Source organism: Oncorhynchus mykiss, chromosome 3 (genome assembly GCF_057628025.1).
Source record: "Oncorhynchus mykiss isolate SJ-2025 chromosome 3, ASM5762802v1, whole genome shotgun sequence".
Lineage (NCBI taxonomy): Eukaryota > Metazoa > Chordata > Actinopteri > Salmoniformes > Salmonidae > Oncorhynchus > Oncorhynchus mykiss.
Window position 1 is genome coordinate 79,509,537 of NC_143024.1, and position 20,777 is coordinate 79,530,313.

Here is a 20,777-nt window from a genome sequence, read left to right on the forward strand (position 1 = left end):
ACAGCCCGTCATGTGAAACTTATCCAAATGCTCATGTTACATGACCAACATACTTTAAATAAACCCTTTAATGTTCTCTATCTGGCCAATTGCAATATACATAATTAATAGCTACACATGTACTGTACTGGAGGTATGGGCAATCATGTTTTAACAGGTTTTAGCTCACCATGATGAGAGGTTCTTGCACCTGAGGTATTAAGTTTCACACATATCACAACATCTGTTTTTCAGCTTCACCAGTCCCACTGAAAAGCATTCACAGCCCAGTGATTATGCCGTTAAGGAATGCAGGATACAGTGGTGTATTCTATATATTCCAACATCTTTTCCACCATTGTTGAAACTATTGACGCCTGTACTCTTCTGGTTACAGTTTGAGTAAGAGGATACACTCTCAGAAAGGAAGTTGCTAAGTACAACCACATAGGGTTCTTTGGTTTGTCCCCATACAGGATCCCTTTTTGGTGCTGGGTAGAACCCTTTGCAGAGTCTAGAATAATAATTAGAAATTAGAATAGGATCTCTATGGGTTCTTCATAGATCCCCCTCTAAATGATTCTGCCTAGAACCCTCTATATATGGTAGTAGAATATAATTACAATGTTTGTCTATAGGGCAGTAGTAGTGGAGTTTCAAATGTTTTATTGTCACATACACCAGATAATTGCAGTGAAATGTGTTGTTTTACAGCGTCAGCCAAAGTAGTACAGCATCAATTAGGGTTAATGTCACGGATACCCCGGTACTGCTGCTCATTCCGTGAACCAGCTCCGGAGGTCTACGTCACCGGCTTTCTAGCCATCATTGAATTGGATTCATTACCACCAAGACCGGACTGTCTCATTACGCACACCTGGTTCCCATTTCCCCTGATTAGTATGTTACATATGTGCCCTCTGTGCCCCATTGTCCTTGTTGATTATTGTTACCATGTCTGTTGGTTCTGTGAGCACCTGTGCAATGTATTGGCTTTTGTGCTACAGTGCCTTGCGAAAGTATTCGGCCCACTTGAACTTTGCGACCTTTTGCCACATTTCAGGCTTCAAACATAAAGATATAAAACTGTATTTTTTTGTGAAGAATCAACAACAAGTGGGACACAATCATGAAGTGGAACGACATTTATTGGATATTTCTAACTTTTTTAACAAATCAAAAACTGAAAAATTGGGCTGCAAAATTATTCAGCCCCTTTACTTTCAGTGCAGCAAACTCTCTCCAGAAGTTCAGTGAGGATCTCTGAATGATCCAATGTTGACCTAAATGACTAATGATGATAAATACAATCCACCTGTGTGTAATCAAGTCTCCGTATAAATGCACCTGCACTGTGATAGTCTCAGAGGTCCGTTAAAAGCGCAGAGAGCATCATGAAGAACAAGGAACACACCAGACAGGTCCGAGATACTGTTGTGAAGAAGTTTAAAGCCGGATTTGGATACAAAAAGATTTCCCAAGCTTTAAACATCCCAAGGAGCACTGTGCAAGCGATAATATTGAAATGGAAGGAGTATCAGACCACTGCAAATCTCCTAAGACCTGGCCGTCCCTCTAAACTTTCAGCTCATACAAGGAGAAGACTGATCAGAGATGCAGCCAAGAGGCCCATGATCACTCTGGATGATCTGCAGAGATCTACAGCTGAGGTGGGAGACTCTGTCCATAGGACAACAATCAGTCGTATATTGCACAAATCTGGCCTTTATGGAAGAGTGGCAAGAAGAAAGCCATTTCTTAAAGATATCCATAAAAAGTGTTGTTTAAAGTTTGCCACAAGCCACCTGGGAGACACACCAAACATGTGGAAGAAGGTGCTCTGGTCAGATGAAACCAAAATTGAACTTTTTGGCAACAATGCAAAACGTTATGTTTGGCGTAAAAGCAACACAGCTGAACACACCATCCCCACTGTCAAACATGGTGGTGGCAGCATCATGGTTTGGGCCTGCTTTTCTTCAGCAGGGACAGGGAAGATGGTTAAAATTGATGGGAAGATGGATGGAGCCAAATACAGGACCATTCTGGAAGAAAACCTGATGGAGTCTGCAAAAGACCTGAGACTGGGATGGAGATTTGTCTTCCAACAAGACAATGATCCAAAACATAAAGCAAAATCTACAATGGAATGGTTCAAAAATAAACATATCCAGGTGTTAGAATGGCCAAGTCAAAGTCCAGACCTGAATCCAATCGAGAATCAGTGGAAAGAACTGAAAACTGCTGTTCACAAATGCTCTCCATCCAACATCACTGAGCTCGAGCTGTTTTGCAAGGAGGAATGGGAAAAAATGTCAGTCTCTCGATGTGCAAAACTGATAGAGACATACCCCAAGCGACTTACAGCTGTAATCGCAGCAAAAGGTGGCGCTACAAAGTATTAACTTAAGGGGGCTGAATAATTTTGCAGCCCAATTTTTCAGTTTTTGATTTGTTAAAAAAGTTTGAAATATCCAATAAATGTCGTTCCACTTCATGATTGTGTCCCACTTGTTGTTGATTCTTCACAAAAAAATACAGTTTTATATCTTTATGTTTGAAGCCTGAAATGTGGCAAAAGGTCGCAAAGTTCAAGGGGGCCGAATACTTTCGCAAGGCACTGTATGTGCACTTGTATTACGGGTCTCATGCTGTGATTATATTGAGATTTACACCTCGCTCTTTTGTTTGGGTTTAAACCCTGTGTTATATATATATATGTATATACAGTATATATATATATATATTAGACTTCAGTATATATATTATACAGTATACAGTATATTAGACTTCTCCAAGCTCTCCAAGCTCTGATGCTGCTGATGGTCATTAGTAGCCTAACAAACGTTTATACTGCTTTGTACTCTGCACACTATTGTCCCTCTCATACCTCTGACATCATTGCATAGGTAATCAAAAATCTAATCACACTTAATGAGAGCCCATGAGCTCCTATTGCACAGCATTTCTATAGGCTAAGCAATTGCATGAGATAACAGAGTTTTGATGGCCTCTATTAAAAAGAGGGAGGATCCCATCAGCTTTCTATAGGCTACACCAGTGGTGTAAAGTACTTAAGTAAAAACACTTAAGTGTAACTAAAGTCGATTTTTGGGGTATCTGTCCTTTACTTTACTATTAATATTTTTTTTACAAATGATGCTTGTACTACATTCCTAAAGAAAATGAAGTACATTTTCCTTCATACAGTTTCTCTGACAACTAAAAGTACTCGTTACATTTAGAATTCTCAAGCAGGACAGAATTATGGCAGCTAACAACATAATGATTTATCAACCCTTCTGCCTATGATCACAAATGTGTTTTTAAAAACTCATTACCATTTTTTAAATAAAAAAATATAAAAAAACACAGAAAAACGTACACTTACTTATTTATAACCATCAATGAAAAGCCAGAGATGGTTATCAGCCTGATAATGATTGATCATCCACTTCATGTTGTCCCTGTCATAAATTTTTAAAAATTGTTTTTATTTTATCTTTATTTAACTAGGCAAGTCAGTTAAGAACAAATTCTTATTTAAAATGATGGCCTACACCGGACAAACTCGGGCAACACTGGGCCAATTGTGCGCCTCCGTATCATAGCCGGTTGTGATAGTTTGGATTCAAACCAGGTTGCCTGTAGTGACACCAATAGCACTGAGATTTTGTGTTTTAGACCACTGTGCCACTTGGGAGCCCTAAAATTATGTGTTAGAGTGTGAGTGTTGGATTGTGCCCCTGTCTCTCCCTAATAAAAAATAATAAGAACACAGTTTAATTAATATAAGGAATTTGATGTTTAACATTTACTTTGTACTTTTACTCAAGTATGACAATGTAGTACTTTTTTACCACTGTACTTTAAGTATATTTAAAACCAGATACTTTTAGACATGTACTCAAGTAGGGTAACTTTCACTTTTACTTGATTCATTTTCTGTTAAGGTATCTTTACTTTTACTCAAGGATGACAATTTAGTACAGGAGTATAGTCTACCTGACTGGCATGAAAATTAACCACAGGAAAAGCTTGCTCCCTTTGCTATTTAAGCACATACATTACATATTTTTTCCCCCATTGCCCCTGTTCCCGAGACAGGCGCATGATAATGGTCCATTCTAAATAAAAACTAATTTCACACATATATTATTTAGTATATGTAAAGATGACACTAAATTAAGAACAGTCTGATGGGGGACAATATTAGCCTATCACTTGTGAATGACGTATTATCACTTAGGAATGAAGCCCAGGTTGTGCAGTAAGGCAAGACACAGCTTGCCTTTGTTTTGCAACTTTTTGAAATCATCAGTGATGGAAAAAGTACCAAATGGTCATACTTGAGTGAAAGTATAGATACTTTTTACCTAGTAAAAGTGAAAGTTACCAAGTAAAATACTTGAGTAAAAGTCTAAAATTATTTTGTTTAAAATATACTTAAGAATCAAAAGTAAAAGTAAAAATGTATATTTATATTTTCACATTTCTTATATTAAGCAAAGCAGACTGCGCCATTTTCTTGTTTAAAAATGTACGGAAAAATGTACGGATAGCCAGGGGCACACTCCAACACTCACGACATTATTTACAAAAGATGCATTTGTGTTTAGTGAATCCGCCAGAACATAGGCAGTAGGGATGATCGTGTGTTCTCTTGATAAGTGTGTCAATTTCACAATTTTCCTGTTCTGCTAATCATTCAAAATGTATTGAATTGAATTGAATTTATTTTGTGTAACAGCATATAGAATTAAGTAAAACGCTTGTTTCCAAAGTGGTCCTCGATGGTAAAAACCCTAACACATATAATGATGAAATGGCAAGACAAATTACAAACAAGATTAAATACGTTCATTTATATTGACATCCTAAAAAAGTGTCACTATTCACCGCACTTTTCAATATCCTTAAAAATCAACCCCATTAATTTCACATTAAAACAATCTATATAAAGAGTACAGAAACGACAGAAAAAATAATGCAACAAATATTGTTTAAACTCCAACATAATGATTGAATTTAAAAAATGATTAAAATAAACATATGTATAATCTTTGTAAATTATATCTGTATGACTGTAAGAAGTTATGTCGCAAATACAGCTGACAAACCATATAGAAATGTCTGCTCTACCCAAAATTACAACTGAATGATATCAGCATTGCAGCAAAAATGGAAGAGGAAAGTGGAAGGAGGAAAAAGTAAGGAACTTGTCTGTCGGCCCTGCATTAATGACAATAATTGTGATAAATAAAAGAGTACACCAGTTTCATTTAAAGGCCAAAGGATTGACAGCAGTCCCATATAGATTGCAAAATAGTTGGGAAGAGATTTTTTACGTACTGATTCCATGGCACATGGTGTATGAACTGATACGCAAAATGACACCGGATTCAAAATATATAATTTTTTATTTTAAATGATTATACAAAATTCTTGCAACCAATAGAATGTTATTTATATGGGGGATACAACCTTCTCTGCTCTGCAGTTTTTATTTGTCTCATTCGCCGAATACAACAGACCTTACACTGAAACGCTTACAGACGAGCCCTAACCAACAGTGCAGTTTAAGTAAAAAATAGGTATTAGGTAAACAATAGAAAAGTAAAGAAATAAAAAAAAGTAAAATGACAGTAAAAATAACAGTAGTGAGGCTATATACAGGTGGTACCGGTACAGAGTTAATGTACGGGGACACCGATTAGTCAGGCTAATTGAGGTAATATAAACATGTAGGTATAGTTAAAGTGACTATGCATAGATGATAAACAGAGAGTAGCAGCAGCGTAAAAGAGGTGTTGGCGGGGGGCGGGTGACAATGCAAATAGTCCGGGTAGCCATTTGATTACATGTTCAGGAGTTTTATGGCTTGGGGGTAAAAGCTGTTGAGAAGCCTATTGGTCCAAGACTTGGCGTTCCGGTACCGCTTGCCATGCGGTAGCAGAGAGAACAGTCTATGACTGGGGTGGCTGGGGTCTTTGACAACCAGACACTGCCTGGTATAGAGGTCCTGGATGCCAGGCTATTTGCATTGCCCCCCCTCTCCCCCTCTTTTACACCGCTGCTACTCTCTGTTGTTACTATCTATGCATAGTCACTTTAATAACTCTACCTATATGTACATATTACCTCAAGTAACCGGTGCTCCCGCACACTGACTCTGTACCTGTACCCCACTGTATATAGTCTCGCTATTGTTATTTACTTCTGCTCTTTAATTACTTGTTACATTTATTTCTTATTCTTATCTACTTTTTAAAAAAACTGCATTGTTGGTAAGGGCTCATAAGTAAACATTTAACTGTAAAGTCTACCTACACCTGTTGTATTCGGCGCATGTGATGAATAAAATTTGATTTGATTTGAAAGGTCAGTGTGGAGTGCAATAGAGATTGCATCATCTGTGGATCTGTTTGAGCGTTATGCAAATTTGAGTGGGTCTAGGGTTTCTGGGATAATGGTGTTAATGTGAGCCATGACCAGCCTTTCAAAGCACTTCATGGCTACCGACGTGAGTGCTACAGGTCTGTAGTCATTTAGGCAGGTTTCCTTAGTGTTCTTGGGCACAGGGACTATGGTGGTCTGCTTGAAACATGTTGGTATTACAGACTCAATCAGGGACATGTTGAAAATGTCAGTGACGACACCTGTCAGTTGGTCAGCACATGCCCAGAGCACACGTCCTGGTAATCCGTCTGCCCCAGTGGCCTTGTGAATGTTGACCTGTTTAAAGGTCTTACTCACATCGGCTACGGAGTGCGTGATCACACAGTCGTCTGGAACAGCTGATGTTCTCATGCATGCATCAGTGTTGCTTGCCTCGAAGCGAGCATGAAAGTGATTTAGCTCATCTGGTAGGCTTGTGTCACTGGGCAGCTCGCGGCTGTGCTTCCCTTTGTAGTCTGTAATAGTTTGCAGGCCCTGCCACATCCGACGAACGTCGAAGCCAGTGTAGTACGATTCAATCTTAGTCCTGTATTGGCGCTTTTCCTGTGATGGTTCCTCTGAGGGCATAGCGGGATACCTTATAAACGTCCGGGTTAGAGTCCCGCTCCTTGAAGGCAGCAGCTCTACTCTTTAGCTCAGTGTGGATGTTGCCTGTAATCCATGGTTTCTGGTTAGGGTATGTAGATGTTTGACCTGTTTCAAGAAAAATGTCCTTTCCATTTTTTTCAGTTAAGATCAATTATGTTCTTCATAATATAAAATCATATAAAATAAAATAATGGAACGGGACTTATACGTTTATCTTGTCAGCCAAATGGCACGGAGCATAGCCAGATAACATACAGTAGGCCAACTCATATTCTGATCTTCTGAAATACAGTTTCTTCAAATCATAATGTTTCTTTAGACCTGACTAAAATAAATAATGGATTTGTGATGCATATTAAATTGATTTAGTACACTTTTTTTATGTAGATGTTCCAAATGCGCAAATCAGTGGCTTGTATGTGTGGAGGCCTGGAGATGCTAAACGTGTTTATGTTAATTAACGGTCAATTACCGTGAGACCGGACGTCTGTTTTTACTTGACAATAACCAGGTGACAAAATGTCATGACTGCCACAGCCCTACCCCCTCCCTCACAAAGTTGCCCATCCCTGCTGTACACAAAATAAATTAATAACACTCAATTCTGGTTAGTAACACCAACTCCTGAATCAACACTAGGCATGTTACAATGAAAAATCAACCCTAGGTTAAACTGCTAAATGTTCTGTGTACCACACAATACATTGCTGGTTCACTCAGACGTCCATCTATTCTCCCACTCTCTGATCAATACAATGAAAAAAAATACTACTTTGAAACACAAAAATCATGGCAAAAACATAAACAGTCAGTATTGTATTTGATAAATGATTAAGAGAATCATTGCACAAATCATATGCACAAATATTCCCTTACACTGTAGGTACAGTTTAAAACACCTTTAAACATTTATCAGATTACTGGGACTCCTGATGTTAAAGTTTAAGTAATTAGATTAACACTAACGCTCAGGCATTATTTCAAAGTAAGAAAAAAATAAAAAATAAAAATTATTCTTCAAATTCAGAAGAGTTTCTATGTAGAAACCTTCTTGCCTTTGAAATACTCATCAAATAACAAATTCTTCCAAAAAAGGATCTTAGGATAAAAAAAGGTTATAGGTCGAATCGTATCCCTCTGGAAAGAATCCATTTAGCACCCTTTTTCTAAGTGTGGAAAAAGCAAAACCTGTAGATGAGGGCTCTGCTCTTGCTTCACTTGAATAATGAAACTACCAACTTTTTGGCATTCTAGTATTGATTATCACATGCGGTCATTCTACACCGTCAAAAGTAGAAACAATGCTGCAAAGAGTGAAGGAAGAGTTCTTACCTAGCACAGTCAGAAGTATCTCTGTAGTGTATGCTCCACTGGGGAAAACACTGAAGATACATGTGAAGGTGCCTTCATCAAGCAGTCTGACAGCTGTTATTCTAATAGATCCAAGGTTTTCTGATGGGTTCCCAATAAACTGGACTCTACCTGTCAATCCATTCGGTGAAATAAATTTAGTAGCTCCATTGGGATAAATCAGCATAAAATTATGGTTCTGTGTTTCTTCCCAAGTACTTTTCTGCCATGTTATCTGTTCGAGGTCCTCAGTTGTCTCTATCAGTCTGCAGGATAAGTCCACATCCTCCCCCTGTACCACAGTCCTGCATTCACCAATGACCCGAGTACCTGAAGAGAAAACACAAGCCTAAAAAACAGTCCAAAAGATACCTGTAGAATAGATGCGTATGAACTCTAATAAACAGAGATAAGACCATTATTAGTATTTATGTCACGCCCTGACCATTGTTTGCTTTGTATGTTTATATGTTTTGTTTGGTCAGGGTGTGATCTGAGTGGGCATTCTATGTTGTATGTCTAGTTTGTCTGTTTCTGTGTTCGGCCTGATATGGTTCTCAATCAGAGGCAGGTGTTAGTCGTTGTCTCTGATTGGGAACCATATTTAGGTAGCCTGTTTTGTCATTTTGGGTTGTGGGTGATTGTCTATGTGTAGTGTTTGTGCCAGCAAGATTATTCATTAGTGTCACGGTCGTTGGTCATTTATTGTTTTGTTCAGTTTACTTTGTGTTTTCGTCATCCATTAAAATGATGCATTCACACCACGCTGCGCTTTGGTCCGCTTCTTACTACGATCGTGACAATTTAGCTGTGCTTATGAACTATGATATCCTATTAATGCTGAAATGTGGCTATTGCAAATACAAATGTGCAATTTGCTCAATATTTGACCCTATTCCCATTTTGGCAGCCATAGTCAGAGGAGATGGCTAAAGCACGCACTGATCTGGGTCCAGTCTACGCCCCAGGGGTACGCGTAATGCCTTCGAGAGGTATGACAAAGAAAAATGTGATTCACATTTTCAAACAGTCCATTTAGATTTAGAACGGGGCTATACATTTGGGTGATGTTTTTCTCGCCTGAGTAGCATCGTTACACTGCCAAAATTCAAATTAAACCATCTAGTGTTCAGTGAAATAACAACCCAATGTCAAATACAGGTAGCCTAGTCAAATAAATAACATCCAATCACATTAACCGTTACTCTCTTGCGGTAATTCCGCTAACGGTCCGTGTGTAGCCAAACGTAGTTGCTGCTCATTCTGCTAGATCGAAAATGGATAAACGGTTTAAAAACAGTAAGTCCCGCATCCATACCAGCTCTACTGGTAGTACTGCTACTTCATTTATTTTTTTATATTTAACTAAGCATGTCAGTTAAGAACAAACTATTATTTACAGTGAAGGCCTACACCAGCCAAACACGGACGACGCTGGGCCAATTGTGTGGTGCCCTATGGGACTCCCAATCAGTTGTTATACAGCCTAGATTCGGACCAGGGGGTCTGTAGTGATGCCTCTAGCACTGAGATGCAGTGCCTTAGACCACTGTGCCACTTGGGAGTGACTATACGCAGAACTACACCTGCACCTGTAGACAACACAAGTTTTTCTGCTTCCACGAGCACATATAATGCTAGCATTAGTAATTCTACATTTGTTGTTAGCCCAGCTAGCATGGACACTGACAGTTGTGAATCTGATGCACCCGAAGAGCTACTTCCCCCTTACCCGGGAAAGCACCAAACAACAGACAGGGACATTGGATCATCGAAGAAGCGAAAAGACGATGAGAACAACTGTACATTGAGTAGTGCCTTTCCTCAGCCACAGTGTTATATGTGCAAAAGTCCTATCTCACAACTCGATGAAACCTTCACTCTTGTGTAGACATTTAGAAAAATAATCCACAGGAGTTTTTTTGAATGAGAATTAAGATGACTTTCGAGTAGTAAGACATGGATAAAAGGGGCTAGAAGCGTCTTATATGGTGAGCTAAAGAGTGGCTACGACAGGCAAGCTCCATGCTATTGTGTAGGACTTAATTCTCCCTGCTGCCGTGGATGTGGCTGGGACAATGCTGAGGAAAAGGCCCAAAACACTACACAAAATGCCTTCATCAAACAGCACTGCTTCACGATGCATCAGTGACATGGCAGAAGATGTTTTGAAGCAATTACTGCTTCGCATAAAAGCCAGCGAATTCTATGCGTTACAGCTGGGTGAGTCAACAAACGTTGCGGGCCTGGCACAGCTCCTGCTATATGTCTTATGTTTATGGGGGGGATCAATTAAGGAAGACATCCTCTTCTGCAAACCACTATAAACCAGAACAACAGGAGAGGATATTTTTTATGTACTGGAGAGCTTTGTGACATCAAATGGACTTTCGTGGTCAGGATGTGTTAGTATCTGTACTGATGGGGCAAAATCCATGACAGGGAGACACAGTGGAGTGGGGCAAAGTATTGACACATTTTTTTTAATTGTGAGACAAGCTTAAAGTTTTCTTAACTGACCATAAATTTCACTTGTCTGACCATTTGCATGATGACGAGTGTCTCAGACGACTGGCCTATTTGGTTGATGTTTTTTTCTCACCTGAATGATCTGAATCTATTACCACAAGGACTCTCCACAACTATATTCAATGTGGGACAAAATGGGACAAAATGGGACAAAATTGAGGCTATGATTGAGAAGCTGTAGCTCTTCTCTGTCTGCATTAACAAGAACACACAGCACATTCCCGAAACGGATGGCACAAATAACTGGATTCGTTATCCTTTCATGCCCTGCCTCCAGTCCACTTGCCGATATCTGAACAAGAGAGCCTCAATGAAATTGCAACAATAAGTTCTGTGATAATTTAATTTATTCAGAAGACACTGACATATTTCTGGATAGGGCTTTGCTCGGAGTATCTTTCCTTGGCAAATCGCGCTGTTAAGACACTTTTGCCATTTGCAACCTCGTACCTATGTATTCTTGGCCCTCACTAACATTAACTTCATTTCCGGTCACAACTTGAAGACTTGTTTTTGAGTTGCTGTGTGTTTTGTTGCCAACCTGTTTTGCTACCTGACAACTTTACGTTTTTTACTTTTTAATTACCGTTTATATTTTTGTTTTTTTTCCTCAACTTTTTCACTCCGGACGCTTTATCTGGACACGATTCGTCAGGACCTCCAACAGCCGAAGCTAAGTAGTAACATTAACATGATGCCTTCTAATTGCAGTCGCTGTACTCGCCTTACGGCGAGGATAGCTGTGCTACAAGCCCAGCTTCAGACGCAATCGTTAGGCAAGGGTAATTTCAGTGTAGGAAAGGATGAAACAGCGTCTGTGCCACCAGTAAGTACAGATAGTAGTATAAATCCCCTGGCACAGTCCCCGCAGCTGGACAACTTTCTCACGGTTTCTGGAAGGAAATGCTGTAGGAACGCTCAACCAGTGTCGCTCATTCAGCCGACAGAAACTTTCAACCGGTTTTCCCCATTAAGCAGCGGGTCGGAGTCAGAGGCTGAGTCTTCTCTGGTCTCTACTTCTCCCGTTACGGAGTCTGAGACACCGAAGCTTCCCACCATTAGCTCTGACAAATTGAAAACTCTAGTCATTGGCGACTCCATTACCCGCAGTATTAGACTTAAAAACGAATCATCCAGCGATCATACACTGTTTACCAGGGGGCAGGGCTACCGACGTTAAGGCTAATCTGAAGATGGTGCAGGCTAAAGCTAAAACTGGCGAGTGTAGAGAGTATAGAGATATTGTTATCCACGTCGGCACCAACGATGTTAGGATGAAACAGTCAGAGATCACCAAGCGCAACATAGCTTCAGCGTGTAAATCAGCTAGAAAGATGTGTCGGCATCGAGTAATTGTCTCTGGCCCCCTCCCAGTTAGGGGGAGTGATGAGCTCTACAGCAGAGTCTCACAACTCAATCGCTGGTTGAAAACTGTTTTCTGCCCCTCCCAAAAGATAGAATTTGTAGATAATTGGCCTTCTTTCTGGGACTCACCCACAAACAGGACCAAGCCTGACCTGCTGAGGAGTGACGGACTCCATCCTAGCTGGAGGGGTGCTCTCATCTTATCTACCAACATAGACAGGGCTCTAACTCCTCTAGCTCCACAATGAAATACGGTGCAGGCCAAGCAGCAGGCTGTTAGCCAGCCTGCCAGCATAGTGGAGTCTGCCACTAGCACAGTCAGTGTAGTCAGCTCAGCTATCACCATTGAGACCGTGTCTGTGCCTCGACCTAGGTTGGGCAAAACTAAACATGGCGGTGTTCGCCTTAGCAATCTCACTAGGATAAAGACCACCTCCATTCCTGTCATTATTGAAAGAGATCATGATACCTCACATCTCAAAATAGGGCTACTTAATGTTAGATCCCTTACTTCAAAGGCAATTATAGTCAATGAACTAATCACTGATCATAATCTTGATGTGATTGGCCTGACTGAAACATGGCTTAAGCCTGATGAATTTACTGTGTTAAATGAGGCCTCACCTCCTGGCTACACTAGTGACCATATCCCCCGTGCATCCCGCAAAGGCGGAGGTGTTGCTAACATTTACGATAGCAAATTTCAATTTACAAAAAAAAAATGCAGTTTTCGTCTTTTGAACTTCTAGTCATGAAATCTATGCAGCCTACTCAATCACTTTTTATAGATACTGTTTACAGGCCTCCTGGGCCATATACAGCGTTCCTCATTCCTATCGGACCTTGTAGTCATAGCAGATAATATTCTAATCTTTGGTGACTTTAATATTCACATGGAAAAGTCCACTGACCCACTCCAAAAGGCTTTCGGAGCCATCATCGACTGGGTTTTGTCCAACATGTCTCTGGACCCACTCACTGTCACACTCATACGCTGGACCTAGTTTTGTCCCATGGAATAAATGTTGTGGATCTTAATGTTTTTCCTCATAATCCTGGACTATCGGACCACCATTTTATTACGTTTGCAATTGCAACAAATAATCTGCTCAGACCCCAACCAAGGCACATCAAAAGTCGTGCTATTAATTCACAGACAACACAAAGATTCCTTGATGTCCTTCCAGATTCCCTCTGTCTACCCAAGGACGCCAGAGGACAAAAATCAGTTAACCACCTAACTGAGGAACTCAATTTAACCTTGCACAATACCCTAGATGCAGTTGCACCCCTAAAAACTAAAAACATTTCTCATAAGAAACTAGCTCCCTGGTACACAGAAAATACCCGAGCTCTGAAGCAAGCTTCCAGAAAATTGGAACGGAAATGGCGCCACACCAAACTGGAAGTCTTCCGACAAGCTTGGAAAGACAGTACTGTGCAGTACCGAAGAGCCCTTACTGCTGCTCGATCATCCTATTTTTCTAACTTAATTGAGGAAAATAAGAACAATCCGAAATTCCTTTTTGATACTGTCGCAAAGCTAACTAAAAAGCAGCATTCCCCAAGAGAGGATGACTTTCACTTTAGCAGTGATAAATTCATGAACTTCTTTGAGGAAAAGATTATGATTATTAGAAAGCAAATTACGGACTCCTCTTTAAATCTGCGTATTTCTTCAAAGCTCAGTTGTCCTGAGTCTGCACAACTCTGCCAGGACCTAGGATCAAGAGAGATGCTCAAGTGTTTTAGTACTATATCTCTTGACACAATGATGAAAATAATCATGGCCTCTAAACCTTCAAGCTGCATACTGAACCCTATTCCAACTAAACTACTGAAAGAGCTGCTTCCTGTGCTTGGCCCTCCTATGTTGAACATAATAAACGGCTCTCTATCCACCGGATGTGTACCAAACTCACTAAAAGTGGCAGTAATAAAGCCTCTCTTGAAAAAGCCAAACCTTGACCCAGAAAATATAAAAAACTAATCGGCCTATATCGAATCTTCCATTCCTCTCAAACATTTTAGAAAAGGCTGTTGCGCAGCAACTCACTGCCTTCCTGAAGACAAACAATGTATACGAAATGCTTCAGTCTGGTTTTAGACCCCATCATAGCACTGAGACGGCACTTGTGAAGGTGGTAAATGACATTTTAATGGCATCGGACCGAGGCTCTGCATCTGTCCTTGTGCTCCTAGACCTTAGTGCTGCTTTTGATACCATCGATCACCACATTCTTTTGGAGAGATTGGAAACCCAAATTGGTCTACACGGACAAGTTCTGGCCTGGTTTAGATCTTATCTGTCGGAAAGATATCAGTTTGTCTCTGTGAATGGTTTGTCCTCTGACAAATCAACTGTAAATTTCGGTGTTCCTCAAGGTTCCGTTTTAGGACCACTATTGTTTTCACTATGTATTTTACCTCTTGGGGATGTTATTCGAAAACATAATGTTAACTTTCACTGCTATGCGGATGACACACAGCTGTACATTTCAATGAAACATGATGAAGCCCCAAAATTGCCCTTGCTAGAAGCATGTGTTTCAGACATAAGGAAGTGGATGGCTGCAAACTTTCTACTTTTAAACTCGGACAAAACAGAGATGCTTGTTCTAGGTCCCAAGAAACAATGAGATCTTCTGTTGAATCTGACAATGAATCTTAATGGTTGTACAGTCGTCTCAAATAAAACTGTGAAGGACCTCGGCGTTACTCTGGACCCTGATCTCTCTTTTGAAGAACATATCAAGACCATTTCAAGGACAGCTTTTTTCCATCTACGTAACATTGCAAAAATCAGAAACTTTCTGTTCAAAAATGATGCAGAAAAATTAATCCATGCTTCTGTCACTTCTAGGTTAGACTACTGCAATGCTCTACTTTCCGGCCACCCGGATAAAGCACTAAATAAACTTCAGTTAGTGCTAAATACGGCTGCTAGAATCCTGACTAGAACCAAAAAATTTGATCATATTACTCCAATGCTAGCCTCTCTACACTGGCTTCCTGTCAAAGCAAGGTCTGATTTCAAGGTTTTACTGCTAACCTACAAAGCATTACATGGGCTTGCTCCTACCTATCTCTCTGATTTGGTCCTGCCGTACATACAGTGCCTTGCGAAAGTATTCGGCCCCCTTGAACTTTGCGACCTTTTGCCACATTTCAGGCTTCAAACATAAAGATATAAAACTGTATTTTTTTGTGAAGAATCAACAACAAGTGGGACACAATCATGAAGTGGAAGGACATTTATTGGATATTTCTAACTTTTTTAACAAATCAAAAACTGAAAAATTGGGCGTGCAAAATTATTCAGCCCCTTTACTTTCAGTGCAGCAAACTCTCTCCAGAAGTTCAGTGAGAATCTCTGAATGATCCAATGTTGACCTAAATGACTAATGATGATAAATACAATCCACCTGTGTGTAATCAAGTCTCCGTATAAATGCACCTGCACTGTGATAGTCTCAGAGGTCCGTTAAAAGCGCAGAGAGCATCATGAAGAACAAGGAACACACCAGGCAGGTCCGAGATGCTGTTGTGAAGAAGTTTAAAGCCGGATTTGGATACAAAAAGATTTCCCAAGCTTTAAACATCCCAAGGAGCACTGTGCAAGCGATAATATTGAAATGGAAGGAGTATCAGACCACTGCAAATCTACGAAGACCTGGCCGTCCCTCTAAACTTTCAGCTCATACAAGGAGAAGACTGATCAGAGATGCAGCCAAGAGGCCCATGATCACTCTGGATGAACTGCAGAGATCTACAGCTGAGGTGGGAGACTCTGTCCATAGGACAACAATCAGTCGTATATTGCACAAATCTGGCCTTTATGGAAGAGTGGCAAGAAGAAAGCCATTTCTTAAAGATATCCATAAAAAGTGTTGTTTAAAGTTTGCCACAAGCCACCTGGGAGACACACCAAACATGTGGAAGAAGGTGCTCTGGTCAGATGAAACCAAAATTGAACTTTTTGGCAACAATGCAAAACGTTATGTTTGGCGTAAAAGCAACACAGCCCATCACTCTGAACACACCATCCCCACTGTCAAACATGGTGGTGGCAGCATCATGGTTTGGGCCTGCTTTTCTTCAGCAGGGACAGGGAAGATGGTTAAAATTGATGGGAAGATGGATGGAGCCAAATACAGGACCATTCTGGAAGAAAACCTGATGGAGTCTGCAAAAGACCTGAGACTGGGACGGAGATTTGTCTTCCAACAAGACAATGATCCAAAACATAAAGCAAAATCTACAATGGAATGGTTCAAAAATAAACATATCCAGGTGTTAGAATGGCCAAGTCAAAGTCCAGACCTGAATCCAATCGAGAATCTGTGGAAAGAACTGAAAACTGCTGTTCACAAATGCTCTCCATCCAACCTCACTGAGCTCGAGCTGTTTTGCAAGGAGGAATGGGAAAAAATGTCAGTCTCTCGATGTGCAAAACTGATAGAGACATACCCCAAGCGACTTACAGCTGTAATCGCAGCAAAAGGTGGCGCTACAAAGTATTAACTTAAGGGGGCTGAATAATTTTGCACGCCCAATTTTTCAGTTTTTGATTTGTTAAAAAAGTTTGAAATATCCAATAAATGTCGTTCCACTTCATGATTGTGTCCCACTTGTTGTTGATTCTTCACAAAAAAATACAGTTTTATATCTTTATGTTTGAAGCCTGAAATGTGGCAAAAGGTCGCAAAGTTCAAGGGGGCCGAATACTTTCGCAAGGCACTGTACCTACACGTACGCTACGGTCACAAGACGCAGGCCTCCCAATTGTCCCTAGAATTTCTAAGCAAACAGCTGGAGGCAGGGCTTTCTCCTATAGAGCTCCATTTTTATGGAACGGTCTGCCTACCCATGTCAGAGACGCAGACTCTATCTCAACCTTTAAGTCTTTATTGAAGACTCATCTCTTCAGTGGGTCATATGATTGAGTGTAGTCTGGCCCAGGAGTGGGAGGGTGAACGGAAAGACTCTGGAGCAACGAACCGCCCTTGCTGTCTCTGCCTGGCCGGTTCCCCTCTTTCCACTGGGATTCTCTGCCTCTAACCCTATTACAGGGGCTGAGTCACTGGCTTACTGGGGCTCTCTCATGCCGTCCCTGGAGGGGGTGCGTCACCTGAGTGGGTTGATTCACTGATGTGGTCATCCTGTCTGGGTTGGTGCCCCCCCCCCCCATTGGGTTGTGCCGTGGCGGAGGTCTTTGTGGTCTATACTCAGCCTTGTCTCAGGATGGTAAGTTGGTGGTTGAAGATATCCCTCTAGTGGTGTGGGGGCTGTGCTTTGGCAAAGTGGGTGGGGTTATATCCTTCCTGTCCGGGGGTGTCCTCGGATGGGGCCACAGTGTCTCCTGACCCCTCCTGTCTCAGCCTCCAGTATTTATGCTGCAGTAGTTTATGTGTCGGGGGGCTAGGGTCAGTTTGTTATATCTGGAGTACTTCTCCTGTCCTATTCGGTGTCCTGTGTGAATCTAAGTGTGCGTTCTCTAATTCTCTCCTTCTCTCTTTCTTTCTCTCTCTCGGAGGACCTGAGCCCTAGGACCATGCCCCAGGACTACCTGACATGATGACTCCTTGCTGTCCCCAGTCCACCTGGCCGTGCTGCTGCTCCAGTTTCAACTGTTCTGCCTTATTATTATTCAACCATGCTGGTCATTTATGAACATTTGAACATCTTGGCCATGTTCTGTTATAATCTCCACCCGGCACAGCCAGAAGAGGACTGGCCACCCCACATAGCCTGGTTCCTCTCTAGGTTTCTTCCTAGGTTTTGGCCTTTCTAGGGAGTTTTTCCTAGCCACTGTGCTTCTACACCTGCATTGCTTGCTGTTTGGGGTTTTAGGCTGGGTGTCTGTACAGCACTTTGAGATATCAGCTGATGTACGAAGGGCTACAGTATATAAATACATTTGATTTGATTTGATTAAAACTAAATACAGGCACAGACTGTGTGTGGAAAATGATTTAAGACTGAGATTCTCCAATACAACCCTACATTGCAGAGTTATGTGCATCCTTTCAAGCACACCCTTCTCGTTAACCTGTGGTGAGTTATTCACACTTGTTGATGAACAAAAAAGGTTTTATATCTAAGATGGCTAAATAAAGAGCAAAATGATTGATTATTATTATATTATTATTTGTGGCCTGGTCCTATAAGAGCTCTTTGTCACTTCCCACGAGCCAGGTTGTGACGACAACTCACATTCATTCTTATGTTTAATAAATGTATCGTATAGTGTGTGTGGCAGGCTTACAATGGTGGCAAAAAACAACAATTGAGTGCGCTGACCCTGGTACTAGAGGGGGTACGCAGCTGGAGGTTGAATGTTTGAAGGGGTACAGGACTATAAAAAGTTTGGGAACCACTGGTCTAGGCTGAAACTATTTAGTGAATATGTTATTAGAATAATAAGCCAAAAGCCCTGACTCTATTCTAACACTTAATCAAGAGTAAGATATTCAAGACATTCCCAGATACTTGCGCATGCTCAGCATGTCTCAAAACTTACTGAGTTAAAAACGTAGTAAACGTACTGAGTTAAAGATGTAGTAAACATACTGAGCTGATGTGTGTGACTTATCGTACCCTAAAAGGACAAGGACTACAGTTGAATGGTGGGATTGTGTGTTTGGTGGGTGTTACTGTCTTGCCTTGTGTCAATAAGAAGAAAGAGACAAACATGATCTCAATAGTATGACAATTGGAAACCTACTTTCTGTATCCCTCTGGATGATGAGTAGAATCACACAGCTCAGCTTCAGTAACATGCCTTGCTCTTCTCCTTGCTAGGATCAGAGGGGAAATGTAATTATGTAATTATATTACATTTTAAAATTGGTGATTTGTAATAATGAGGACCTATTAATTGTTCATGCAATACATTTATGTAGGCTAAGCTATATGTAAAATAATGTTGAATGCAATCATCAATCTTTGATGGAAACTATGCACATCTTTCAATGAAGACAAAACCTTGTAACAAAAATTAACAAACAGTCCTACATTGGTCAGTAATAATGGATCTAAGCATTTGTATCTGTAAATTTAAGAGACCACTAACCTTTGAATTGAAGTTCCTCTGCTGGAATAGCCGAGACGTGTTTTTTTCGAGGTTTGTGCTGACAGAAATGTCCTCAGTAAGCCATGGTTGACACAGTTTAGTCTCCACCCCACTCGACTCCTGGCTTTTCATAGACTGTGTGCTACATACTTGAAAGCCTTATAACCTTATACTGGTTATGAAACATACACATTGGCCTCATTACAAACAAACAAGAATGATGGGACAAAATTATTTATTTTATTTTAGAAAAACAGGCCATCATCTGTATGACTTGGGACCCCTCTCTCTGATGATACACTTTATATAGAAAAGTATGTGGACACCGATTCAAATTAGTGGATTCAGTTATTTCGGCCACACCCATTGGTGACGTGTATAAAATCAAGCACACCGCCAAACATTGGCAGTAGAATGGCCTTACTGAAGAGCTTAGTGACTTTCAATGTGGCCCCGTCGTACAATGCCACTTTTCTAACAAGTCAGTCTGTCAAATTTCTGCCCTGCTACAGCTGTACCAGTCAACTGTAAGTGCTGTTTTTGTGAAGTGGAAACATATAGGTGAAACAACGGCTCAGCTGCGAAGTGGTAGGTGACTCAAGCTCACAGAACGGGACCGCTGAGTGCTGAAGCGGGTAGCTCGTAAAAATGGTCTGTCCTAGTTGCAACACTCACAACCGAGTTCCAAACTGAAGCAACGTCAGCACAAGAACTGTTCTTTGGGAGCTTCATGAAATGGCTTTCCATGGCCAAGCAGCAGGAGCCTAAAATCACCTAACGCAATGCCATGTGTCGACTGGAGTGGTGTCAAGCTCAGTGAAAATGCTTTCTCTAGAGCAGTGGTTCCCAAACTTGTTATAGTCCTGTACACTTTCAAACACTCAACCTCCAGCTGCGTTCCCCCTCCAGCACCAGGGTCAGCGCACTCTCAAATGTTGTTTTTTGCCACCATTGTAAGCCTGTCACACACACACTATACAATACATTTATTAAACATAAGAATGAGTGTGTTTTTGTCACAACCTGGCTCGTGGGATGTGACAAAGAGCTCTTATAGTACCAGGACACATATAATAATAATCAATACTTTTGCTCTTTATTTAGCCATCTTACAAATAAATCCTTATTTGTTCATCAAAAATGGTGAATAACTCACAACAGGTTAATGAGAAGGGTGTGTTTGAAAGGATGCACATAACTCTGTAATGTAGGGTTGTATTGGAGAGAGTCTTAAATCATTTTCCACACAGTCTGTGCCTGTATTTAGTTTTCATGCTAGCGAGGGCCGAGAATCCACTCTCATATAGGTACTGTACGTGGTTGCAAAGGGCATCAGTGTCTTAAGAGTAAGATTTTCCAAGGCAGGATACTCTGAGTGCAGCCCTATCCAGTAATCTGTCAGTGGCTTCTGATGAAATTACATTTTCACAGA

The 20,777-nt window shown here is 40.8% G+C and overlaps 2 protein-coding genes across 5 annotated transcripts in view; both read right to left on the reverse strand.

The window, feature by feature from the left end:
• The window catches only part of LOC110520454 (nectin-3), a 49,152-nt gene extending 29,452 nt beyond the window's left edge, over positions 1 to 19,700 (reverse strand). For 3 of the 4 annotated variants that reach the window (XM_090230231.1, XM_090230233.1, XM_090230234.1), the window contains exons 1-3: positions 19,346 to 19,700; positions 18,998 to 19,070; positions 8,359 to 8,706 (exon numbers count right to left, since the gene is read on the reverse strand). In XM_090230231.1, coding sequence (XP_090086357.1) covers positions 8,359 to 8,706; positions 18,998 to 19,070; positions 19,346 to 19,477 — 553 coding nt within the window. In that variant the 5' untranslated portion in view covers positions 19,478 to 19,700. The remainder of the gene's footprint in view (positions 1 to 8,358; positions 8,707 to 18,997; positions 19,071 to 19,345) is intronic. The other variant, XM_090230232.1, reaches the window with a different exon arrangement.
• LOC110520455 (nectin-3) overlaps positions 1 to 20,777 on the reverse strand; it is a 100,147-nt gene that overhangs the window by 35,265 nt on the left and 44,105 nt on the right. The gene's annotated exons all lie outside the window — the stretch shown is intronic.